The sequence below is a fragment of the Mus musculus genome, chromosome 13 (assembly GCF_000001635.26).
Source record: "Mus musculus strain C57BL/6J chromosome 13, GRCm38.p6 C57BL/6J".
Classification (NCBI taxonomy): domain Eukaryota; kingdom Metazoa; phylum Chordata; class Mammalia; order Rodentia; family Muridae; genus Mus; species Mus musculus.
This window is the reverse complement of record NC_000079.6, coordinates 70782415-70794719: the sequence shown is the minus strand read 5'-3', so window position 1 is coordinate 70794719 and position 12305 is coordinate 70782415. Positions and strand designations below refer to the sequence as shown.

Sequence of the window (12305 nt, the reverse complement as noted above, 5' to 3'; positions counted from 1 at the left end):
GTCTTGGTGGCAATGGGTGAAAAAGACCCTTTCCTCACAGGGTGGCCTCCTGTCACCCCACACAAATGCATGCTAAGCACCCCAAGGAGCTCCTCACAGCATCGGCAAAAGGGAAGTCTTCATTAAAAATGGGCCCTACTTCTATTTCTCCTAGGCTGGTTACTGACTCAGCAAAGGCATGTGGGCTCAGGGCCTGAGCTAGACACCCAGCATCCACTCCTACCCTTGGTGACGTCTTCAGTGTCTCCTGGTAGCCACGGCGTTCTTGTTTATAAAGCCAGGAATGTTTTAGATGGAATCAGAGATGATTCATACCATCTGTGGGATGCCCCTTCTCCATGAAGGTGGGATGCAGCAGGGAGGGCTGTCTGGCCTGTCTAGCCCTATTGTCTGCTCTGTGAGTGTGCAGCTGGGCAGGGAGGTTGCTGAACTAACCAGGCTTCTCGGGTGACAGGTTAATTATTCCCTGCATTAAAACATTCTTGCTTTGGAATTCATCCAAGATGCAAAGAATAAGCAAGGTTATCGTTTGATCGTACACCTGTGTTAACTTTAATTAACAACAGTTTCCTGGAAGTCACCAGCCAAGGAATGCAGGCGTGCTTGTGTGCTTATGCACAGCAGGTCGCTGAAGTGCATGGGACTCTGGGAAAACAAAATAAACATTTAAGGAGAAAATGTCTTGAGTGACTATGAGAGAACTTTCTTCAGTTGGGGTTAAAGCATTGAACAAGATAGAATTCTGAAACAGGGGCATGTAAACTGGTATTCTCTGATTACCGTTAGGACACTGTAGCAAACCTACAAGTGGGTCAATAATTCAATGCAACAGCTCTCACAGTGTTCCTGGCCCTCCCTCCTCCGTCCCCTGTAGTTCTAGACTTCGTGCCCATAGTCCACTGCTGCACTTGACATGTATGGATAAGGCTAATGGGATTCTATACTGTTTCATGATTAAAGTTTATCTAGAAGTTGACCTTTTGGTGGAAACAAGTTGTCTCTGTAGAAAAGTTACTGGCTTAACATTGTTACATCAGGGTGAAAATGTTCTTGGCTACGGTTGTGAATTTATTGCTGGGGAAGTATTCTCTCTCTCTCTCTCTCTCTCTCTCTCTGTGTGTGTGTGTGTGTGTGTGTGTGTGTGTGTGTATTGTATGAGCTACACACAAAAGATGCTATTTCAGCTACAATTTTATAAAGTGTTATTCAAAGATTTTTTTAAATGAAAGATTCCTACTAAGATGCTATCTTTCTTGGTCATTGAATCCAAGAATCCATCAGATACATTACAATGGCTTGTGCACAAAAAGGCACATAAGTGACTTGTTTAATGCAGCCTTTGGGATGTTAAAGCATCATATGTACCTCTTATCATGTGCCTTCTGGGTTCATTTTTGCATTTTAAATCTCCACTAAGAATAGCCTGCTGTGTTGAGAATGGCGGTAGCATGCTTTCTCTACATTTCTGTGGGTGTCTTGGCCTCTCTTGCCTAGCCAGGGCTGGCGATTAGTCACCATGCAGACCACACGTTAACCAGCTTCTGCCAGTGGCAATCCGGATTGATGGGGAAAGATGGAACTCGTCATGACCACGCCATCTTACTGACTGGTCTGGACATATGTTCCTGGAAGAATGAGCCCTGTGACACATTGGGTAAGATTCTCCAGTGTGATTTGCAGGGATGTGGGGGAAGGGTCATCGTGTAGTTACCATCATCACCACCAGTAGCTTTCTTGTATGTGATGTGTCAACTGGTGTATAGCAAGAACAAGGACCCCAGTTCCTGCCTCTTCTCATATAATAATTGCCCTTTCCCATGTCTCCTGCCACGGCAAATGGGACAGGGAGATTCAAGCTGTCTCATAATGTAACAAGAGTAATGGATTCATTAATATTGATGGTGACACCACAGTAATACTCTACTCTCCATTTCCACATTTCTCTATAAAGACCTGACCATCAGCAGTCCGGCTATGTTTTAAATGTTCACAGAGTGAGGTGCTTTGGCAATTTTTTAAATGGCCAAAGAATGTGCTACTATTTAGGACTCCACAGAGATTTTTTTTTCTTTTTACTCTATTTGTCTCCCAACTTCAGAGGGGTTGATTTTTAATATAGAAGCTGCCAGAGAGGATCCAGTATAGCAGAAGTTAACTCTGTTTCTCAGTAAGGCATTATGAGCCTAGCCCTCAGTGGGGCTTGGAGAACATATATTTTACCCACCCTGGCCAGCGTGGCTTACAGTGTCTGGACAGCTTAAAGACTGTGCTTCCTCCAGAGGTCTGGAAGTATTCTCTATGTCAGGCATCAAATACCTCCACAACCAGGTCCCAGGGACTACTCCAGATGCTGAGAACCTGGTGTGGCTTCTGGGCAGATGACTCTTCATGGGTGTTGTCACAATTCCTCACTGGGGACTGAGCATGCCCTGTGTGATTGTCCCCCAGTGAAATCTCAGAACTCAGTGATTTAATACTACAGAAAGATAAAGGGCAAAGAAGCAAAGCTCATGGGAGACATGAGGAGAAACCACACTGGAATTTTGTTCCAACTTTAGTTCTTCCAGGAACAGTGCATAAAAACTAAGCTTGTTTATCGCAAGGCAGAGTCCATGGGCCCATAAGGATATATAAGATATGCTCCCTTCTATCACATCAATGTATCATCTTTACATGGCTGCCCAAGAGTAGCTCACTGCACATTTCCCAAATGAAGATGAGAACCAAACTTTATCAAACACCAGAAACTTTAGCCACCACCACTCATTATAAATCAACACTATTGTATGGCATTCTCTTTATGTTTTATGTCCTACAGGGTTTGCACCCATAAGCGGGATGTGCAGTAAGTACCGCAGCTGCACAGTCAATGAAGACTCAGGACTTGGACTGGCCTTCACCATTGCCCATGAGTCTGGACACAAGTAAGTCTGTCTCATTGAAGAAGGAAGGATGTCATCTTCTGACTGGATGATATCTGCATTTCTGCATTCATTCTGTAGGTTCATCTCATTTTCCAGTAGGCTGCTCTTATGGTACACCATCTGACTGGACAGAGGAACAAGTCTTCTTGTCAATGGTAGCTGCTCTGGAGTTTTGCTCACACACATACACACACGTGAATTCATATATGATGTGTAAACATGGTATACTTAGAAGTATACAAGTGGAACTTGTCAGTGTGGCCACCAAGAAGTTGGCTCTGTGAGGACCTGGTTGATTTTTTTCCATGGCCTGACCTTGACTTCTGAGCTTATAAAATGAGGTAACATCAAGTTGTGTTATTTCACATGCACACAAAGACACACATGCACACACACACACCCAAAGGAGGTGAGATAATAAACCAGCAGAGTAAGTAACTCGTGGTGTCTTTATTCATGTAAAAGAATCTTATATTTATACTCACAAAAGCTCAGCGAAATTGATATTCCTACTTAAGATTTTATGCTTATAATCCTGTCAGCTGATTCCCTTTTGGGCAAGGTCTACTGAAGAGTTGTGAAAGGCCCCATTTCCTTCCAAACTGCTCTAGACATCCTCTGAGTACCGTGAGGACTATGGAGGTCAACTGGCATCATAGACATTATTGCTTGCCATACTGGGACACTACTTGAAATTTATCTCAGAAAACTTACAACTTGGAATCCACCTTTTCTGCTAATCATCGTTTGTGCAGTTTGATTTTCCTGACAATAGGAAAATAGAGACAGCATGCTTGTGATTTGTGTTTTGACAAAGCTAGTTTTTCTATCTCCTATTGGAAAATGGATTCAATATACCTATTCTCAGACTCATGGGCCCACAGGTGTACTCAAATGCATGCATGCACGCACACACACACACACACCCCACAGGTGCAAATATGCATACCTTTGTTCAGTCATATCCTATGGAGGCCATGCAGACTTTGGCCATGTGAACTGTTGACCCTAAGGCAAAGCTATACATCCAGTTACCAATCCTTCATTATCACAGATAGTGATTGGTGATTTCACTGCCCAGAAAATTACACCTACCCTCTATAAGGCTTTCAGTTAAGACATGATTGTATTTTAATAGTCTTCTAGAGTTAAAAAACGTTTATCATTATAATGACACTAGGCTCTTGCTGTCCTCTCAACCATACCTTAACTTAATTAAACATTCAAAGCAAGAAATACTTAAGTCTCTGAGAACTCAACCTACTAGAGTTTGATAAGCAGAGAGATATAGGATTTGGCTGTACTAAGTCCCTGCTGCAGGTGGCTAATTTAACTGAAATTCAACTTTATTATTCCTCAGTTGAACTCAGTTTTCAGTCTCAACTGACCAGTCACTGGACTTAAAGAGCCTTAGAGCAAGCCAGCTCTGGCACCATCACCTAGCTTAGTGATTGTCAATGCCCTCTGGAAAGATGCAGTGGTCTTGTTGGGTTATTCATTGTCATTCCTCTTGAGAGTTCTTGTATTTGAAACTTACTGGCATTTGACCATCTCCCTACCACCCTACCACCACACATATACACCTACCGTTAGTGAGTGATGAGGTCATTGTGTTGGGTGACATGTCAGGAGCACAGTGCATGTTTGGTGTATAGAAAGCTTTGTTAGGCCTCTTTACATAGGGATAAACTGAGGCTCAGTGAGTCCAACAATTTGCCCAGAACCAAATAGCTCGGGTGTGATTGAACAAAGTACTTTTTATTTGAGTCAGAGTCATTGTTGGAAGATTGCCCTTGAGTCAACAACCAAAAATGGAGAAGCTGGTATTGACTGTTTTATTCACAGGCAGTATGCTTCAGGGTAAGGATAGGAGACATTAAGTCTTACACATTATTAAGGATGAAGGGACATATAGTATTTATTATTTAGCTAATAGGACAATATCCACTTTAAATAGAGTGCTATGGTACATGGGAACTAAGTCTTATGTGGGATATATAGGTTGACTTATATTTCTGGATGACCAATACCAACCTTATCTTTGAAATACATCTAGTCTTTATTCCATTACTTCAGCATTAATATCATATGTGGTCTCTGTGGAATGTGTATGTGATAGATATATTCATCGTGTCTGTGCATGCTGTACTGATTTGAAAGATAACTAATGATGTAGTCAGGCACCCAAGTCACATGGGGTCAGTGAGAACACCATCACATGCTCACCTCTATCTCACAGTCTACTAGTATGCCAGAAGTCTCCCAGGACATGCTATAGGTGGCCAATGTTTGTGGTGTATTTCTTTGATGTTTAATACCTGCAAATTTTGAAATTTGATCATTGAAAATACCATTCAATTAAAAAAAGAAAAAGAAAAAGAAAACCAGGAAATCTCCAGGCAGCAGGCATTGTTATTTGAATTCCTTAGAATGTAGGCTGAAATGATAGTAAAATTATCTAGGTCATGTGTGGGGCTGTAACATTCTCCTCTGAAACCAGGTCAAGGGCCAGCCAAGACAGCGTGCTTTGGCATTTGTTTGTCATTGCTCTCTCCCTGTGCAGCCTCCCTTCTGGGATTTCAGCCCAAATCCTTCTCACAGCCATGACACATTTCCCCTGCCATGTGGTTGCTTTAGCCTTGATTAATTGCCTTTAATAGAACTTCAGAGAATGGGTGGAGGTTAGAATGACCACATCCACATCACCCTTGGTACTGACCAGGAATTTTGCAGAAATCTGACAATATTTGCCTACAAGATCTCCTTGGATACACCCTACAATCACCTTATAGTTAGACCATTGCATGGATCCTATAGACCTTGATGTCTGGATGTCTGAGCTCTTGGCTTTATTCTGGACAAAGGGCTCTCCCCAGTCTTTTGTTTTATCTTTATCAGGGTAGAATATAGTCAGGTAGCAATTATAAGCATCTGTAGAAGGACATGTTCGTTCTCTTGTTCCCTTTAGACCTCACCATACACCCACTAAAGGTCTTCCTGCCTGTGTTGTTTTCCATCTGTTCATCATGGGAATCTTGATAGTTTCCATAAATCAAGTAACCAAGCTCCCCACTTCTACTTTGTCTCAAGAGCCTTTCCTCTTTCCTTTGGGTCTCATTCACTCAACACCTGTTCTTGGGAAATCAAATATAAGGACAGTGTAGTAAATAGTAGTGGCCAACAGTAAGTGGGCTCCCAATAGTATGCATACAGTAGTAGAGGTTTTCAGGGCCATGTGGCTAATTGCCCTAGGCTTTCCTTCAAGGCAGTTTGGAGTACTTTCTTGAAGAGCTTAAAATGGCAATGAGTTCTTCTGCAGGCAAAACTTTGGGAATTTAAGAGATGCAGAGCTTTGTTAGGAGGTGGCTACTTGAGTCACTTGCCCCTTTAGTTTCAGGGCTGCAGTGTCACAACTCTCTGATGAACATGCTGTTTGGCAGTGAGCAATACACGGGCATCTGTGGCACCCCCATTCATAGCTACTGAGGTTTGAGATGTGTCCATGCAGGAGGCCAGGGTAGAGCCCCCAAACTGTTGTGGTTTCCCCCTCAGTCAGAATGGGCACAGATTTAAAGAGTTCCCACCTCTGCTTGCAACCTTGCTTACTCTTTGCAGAGAGAGGTTCTGCAGAGAGATGTAGGTATCGAATCAGGGAGTTAAGGGCCACCTATCCACCACAACCTCCAGCGGAGGAACTGGTGCCAAGGAGCATCCATCCCAGCATGGTTGTGGAGATGGATGTTATCTCTCTGATGAGCACACGTGGCTGCTCAGTATTGCTGAACTCGCTCAAACAATCACATTGCCCAGGGAGCTTATCTGAAAAACTTAAATGCCCGAATCTTTTTTGTTTTGTTTTGTTTTGCCCTGAGCCAATAACTTCTGGCTTGAAACATGACTTCTCTATTTCTTTTTCTAATTAAAATTTTCATTTTTAAATAATTCCATACATGAGTAATTGTATTTATATAATTTCTCCTCCTCCAACTCCTCCTGTATGTACCCTACTCCCTCTTAAATTCATGACTTCTTCAATTGTTTTGTTACATATGTACACACATGTATATACACCCATATGTACACACATAATACACATATGCATTTATGAAGACAACCTGCTGAGTCCATTTAATGCTAATTGGAAGTTACAAACATGAAATGTCAACAAGATGATCACCTGAACAAGCCTAGGACAATGACACCAGCTGACATTCCAACATGGATGGCAGGCTCAGACATAGAGTTACATGTATTTAATTGCTACTGAAAGAGCAAGATTCAGTATACTCCAGGGGAACTTTCCTGATATCAAATCCCAAGTGATCAGCCCTAAGCACGCATACATATGACTTCCATATTTCTAACAAATGGCTCTGAAACCTCCACCCGTCCCGGTAGTGCCTGTGGGTTCTGATATACTGAGTTTTGATATGTTGTCCTTGAAGCTATGTGATGAGTCACTCGCTTTTCCAAGAGGCTCTGGGAGCACACATGCGTGTACCACAGTCTGACTGATACAATTCTGTTTCTGAAGAGGAGTGGTCTTCACATCCTCTACTTCCCCTCTCAGTGTATATTGGATCCTATAGCCCAGTTTGTGAATTGAAATGACCGTTTTCTCTCTTCCTCAGCTTTGGCATGGTCCATGATGGAGAAGGGAATATGTGCAAGAAATCTGAGGGCAACATTATGTCCCCAACACTGGCAGGACGCAATGGTGTCTTCTCCTGGTCTTCCTGCAGCCGTCAGTACCTGCACAAGTTCTTAAGGTATGGATAGCCTGGGGCAGTTTTGCGAATACTTTGAACTTTTGGCAACCTTTTATTATTTTCCCATCAACAATTTGAATTGTTTAGAGTTTTAATTCATATGTTTTTATTTTGAAATTATATCTGTTCTTTGAAAATTTCATGCATGTATATAAAATATATTCTGGCCATTTATGTGCCCACTATCATCTCTTGTTCTCTCTCCCTTACTTGAAACCATTCCTTCTTCTGACAAGTCCTCCCGTCTCTGTCTCTATCTGTATGTTTCTGTCTTTATCTCTGTCTCTCTCTGTGTCTCTGTTTTTCTGTCACTCTCTGTCTCTCTCTGCCTCTGTCTTTCTGTCTCTCTGTCACTCTATCTCCCTGTCTCTCTCAGTGTCTCTGTTTTTCTGTCGCTCTGTCACTGTCTTTATGTCTCTCTCGGTCTCTGTCTCTCTCTCCTCTGTTCATGTGTATGTTTGCATAAGTGTGGGGCCTGCGGGGGTGGGGGAGTGGGGGGGAGGACACATGGGTATGAGGACCCAAGGTTGAGATCAAGCCTCACTTTTCAATTGCTTCCCTTGTTTGTTTGTTTACTTATTTGAAACAATGTTTCTCCATGAGCTGAAGAAATTGGATTTGACCATGTTGGATTACCCATGAGCTTCAAGAATCTGTTAGTTCCCCTCCTCCACCCCACTGCAAGGCTGGGGTTGCAGGCATCTCTTGCCTACCTGGTTTTATATGTAGATCTGAATTCAGGTCCTTGTATCTGGCAATTTTCTAACTAGGCGATCCCTCAACCCTCAATATCCCTCTCCATTGCCTTTTCTGGCTTATTGGTGGTGGTGGTGGTGGTGGTGGTGGTGGTGGTGGTAGTGATGGTGGTGGCAGTGGTGGTGGTGGTGGTGGTGGTGGTGGTTTAATTTTGTGACTCACTGAGTTTAGTTCGGATATCTTCTGTTTGCTAGGTTAAGGGTTATCTATTGGGACATGGATAAGTTAATAGTGGCCACGCCACTGAAGAAAATGGTTCTGCTTCCCCACAATGATCTTTAAATGACTAACATCCTCGAGGGAGCTGGGACTCTGTCTTAGTCAGGGTTTCTATTCCTGCACAAACATCATGACCAAGAAGCAAATTGGGGAGGAAAGGGTTTATTCGGCTTACACTTCCATGCTGCTGTTCATCACCAAAGGAAGTCAGGACTGGAACTCAAGCAGGTCAGGGAGCAGGAGCTGATGCAGAGGCCATGGAGGGATGTTCTTTACTGGCTTGCCTCACCTGGCTTGCTCAGCCTGCTCTCTTATAGAACCCAAGACTACCAGCCCAGAGATGGTCCCACCCACAAGGGGCCTTTCCCCCTTGATCACTAATTGAGAAAATGCCTTACAGTTGGATCTCATGGAGGCATTTCCTCAACTGAAGCTCCTTTCTCTGTGCTAACTCCAGCTGTGTCAAGTTGACACAAAACTAGCCAGTACAGACTCCATGCTGGGAAGTCAACTGGTGCCCGTCTTGTCTTTTGCAAGGAACCACGGTTTCCATGAGTTCATGGATGTAGTAGCCATGCCGTTTCAAAAGGACATCAGTGGTTCATAAAACCCCACCTCCCTCCCACACTCTGCATTCCCTGGGTCATACATTCTTTCTGTACCCTCTTTCATGGTTGTTCCCTAAGGGCTTAGAGGGGCTGATTTGATATCCCACTTAGAGCCGAGCACTCACAGCCACTTACATTTGGACTTTGACCAGTTATAACACCCAAGGTAGCTGCTGCCACTTGAAACAGGCTGCTCTGAGCAGTGGAGAGCAGCACTGATTGGCCTTGTGGTTGGCCCTCATTTGGACTTTCCTGTCCTGGTTCCCTCCACTGGGAGTTTTCTGTGATTCCCACAACATGCTAGGGGTGGATGGAGTGTCTTTAGTTCTTTCTTTTTCCAGTGTGAGTGAAACTTTCAGTAGTGAGGAAGAGTTTGCCCTTTTAGAGTGGCTCTGCTCTTACTTGTATTAGCAGGGAAGATTTGGATTGACTCAACATATTTTCCAAATTTTCTGGTTCTTGTCCCACATTTTACAAAGCTCTCTTTCACTTCTATGTCTATGAGACAAGCACATCAACGTTTTTAGACGTTTAAATTATCATCTGACAGCTTGGAAAATTAGAGAATGAAAATTTGGATATCATGAAAGAGGCCAAAGGAAGGTAATGAAGACTCATGGTAAAGAAACTGCTGCCCGGTTGCGGTAATCTTCAAATCAGAACGTTGTTCTCAAAACTATTAAGATTCTATAATTAAAATCCAGTTTTGTTCACCAATACTGAAAGAGGAAAAGTAGATGTTGAAGCACCCTGGTTTTGCTTTCTGGTAATCAATAAAATAGCCAACGATTTTTTTAAATGAAACTATCTTCAGCGACTTTACTAATTTCCATAGACTGTTTTTACTTATAAATAAATGTTATAATATTTACGCTGTAACTTCTTAATATCAAACTGTACAGAGTTTCATTTAAACTGAAAACAGAATTTCATATTAAACAGTCTCACATGCGTGAAACCTAGCATTTTCGGCAGTAAGGAACCCCAGGCTGCCTGCCTGCCTGTCTGGCGAGCTTGCTGGCTCCCTGATCTCCAATCATCCAAATAGCATTATATCTTTCACCATTAGGTGGCCACTGGGACACAGTCCCAGCCATGAGTAAGATGCTGTTGCTGTCCTCCAGCAGCCCAGCATGTGGGAAATGGAAAAACATGTACTAAAGGAGCTTGAAGGTCCTGGGGTGGCCAGCACTGCTTTTCTGTTTTCGGTGGAGTCGAGAAAGACAGATACTTGTTTGGAAAATCTGCCCAGTGAAGTCATGTGTCACTTCCCATTAATAAACACAGAGCTCTTCAGTTACTCATGTCTAAATCAGGTCCATGACCCAGGGAGACTCTGGCCTGCCATCCAGTTACTCATGTCTACATCCAGAAGTCAGTGACGGGGAGACTCTCCCCTGCCATGATGCATTTCACAACACGGACTCGTCGTCTTCAGTTTATTATTTTCTCTATTTACAATCCTGTCCTATAGAGCAGAGCCCATGGCAGCCCTCTCACCAGTGTGGGTCTGTGAGTTTAGCGCATTATGCATGGGACAGGAACCACTTTGAGGGACTGTAGATGCAAGAGAGAGTAGGCTCCCCTGTCATGGTGAGTGCTGTTTGGTGGGTGAGAGAATGGGATTCCCACTGAGACATCATTGGGATGATTTCCTTTTTTATTATATCCAGATGCTGTCCAGCATTCATATTAGGAATGCCAGCCATGCCTGTCGCTCATGTTGAAGATACAAAACGAGACAACAAGTCTACCACGTAGGGACAGGAAGATAGAGGATGAGTTAGCATTAGCGGGTAGAGCCGCATTTATCTAAACTCACCTCTTGAAAGCATCTGAGTTAGCATATTTATGTTTTCTGAGACCTCCCACTTTCTTTCTTGGAATAAGGTGCTATGACTAAGCTGAACAATACCAAGTTCTTTATGGTATATGATGCAGTCATTGGAATGGTGAAGGGTTCTGAGATACCCTCAACCTGTCTCTGGCCCCAACAATTGTTTTCAGGTTATTTCTGTTCTTGTGTAGCACACAGACAGTGACGATGTGACTCACTGGGTTTTCTATGGTGGCCAAAGCCTGGAACTTCTCTCAGGTGAGGCTACAGAGCCTCGATATAGACACCTCAGTCTTCCCTAGCCAATACCTCACCAGCAATGGTGTCTCTTAACGCAGAGCTCTGAGGGTTACTTTTTCCTCTTCTTTCCAACTTGTGAAATGACTCATGAGAAACATGTATTAGAGATTTGTCGTAGTTAAGTAGACACTGATTTAGTGCCTTCATTTTTATTGTATGAACGTATAACGTCTAAAAGTAATTTAAAAAATTGGACCATTTTACGTGACAGCCAAAGTTATTTTGCATTGAGTTTTGTGAAATGTTTTAAAAGTTAGCTAACAGTGTAGGACTGATATATCTCTCGAGCCTCTATTCTGTCTCACCTGTACATCTGAGCTTCTGTGAAGATGACAGGAGTTTAACCACCATAAGCTTATAGCAAATATTATACCAGAAAATGTATTGAGAATATCGATGTGATTTTATATGTGGATATCTGGTTACTCAAGCTTCATTTGTTTTTTTTTTTCAATTTTTTATTACATATTTTCTTCGTTTACATTTCAAATGCTATCCCAAAAGTTCCCTATACCCTCCCCCTCCACCTGCTTCCCTACCCACTCACTCCCACTTCTTGGCCCTGGCGTTCCCCTGTACTGGGGCATATAAAATTTGCAAGACTAACAATCTAGGCCATCTTCTGCTACATATGCAGCTAGAGACACGAGCTCTGGGGGTACTGGTTAGTTCATATTGTTGTTCCACCTATAGGGTTGCACCTATAGGGTTGCAGACCCCTTCAGCTCAAGCTTCACTTGTTAAGGGTTAGTTCAGCACATCTATATGGGACTCTTTCTGTGCTGGACTGTTTTGCCCCACTGATGGAGTTATCTGTTCTTTTGGCACTACAACCTTTTGATGATTATTGTGAGTTTCCACAAAGTCTTAAAATTGGGAGGTATGATCCTTC

General features: G+C 42.9%; 1 protein-coding gene across 13 annotated transcripts in view; it reads left to right on the top strand.

Moving 5' to 3' along the window:
- Adamts16 (a disintegrin-like and metallopeptidase (reprolysin type) with thrombospondin type 1 motif, 16) overlaps positions 1-12305 on the top strand; it is a 114048-nt gene that overhangs the window by 47126 nt on the left and 54617 nt on the right. For 11 of the 13 annotated variants that reach the window (XR_001780789.2, XM_006517268.4, XM_006517267.4 and 8 more), the window contains exons 7-9: positions 1495-1654; positions 2819-2924; positions 7556-7693. Coding sequence is in view for 11 of the 13 variants with exons in the window: in XM_006517268.4 (XP_006517331.1) it covers positions 1495-1654; positions 2819-2924; positions 7556-7693 (404 nt within the window). In the remaining 2 variants the exon portion in view is untranslated. The remainder of the gene's footprint in view (positions 1-1494; positions 1655-2818; positions 2925-7555; positions 7694-12305) is intronic. The other 2 variants (NR_137640.1, XM_017315523.2) reach the window with 1 other exon arrangement.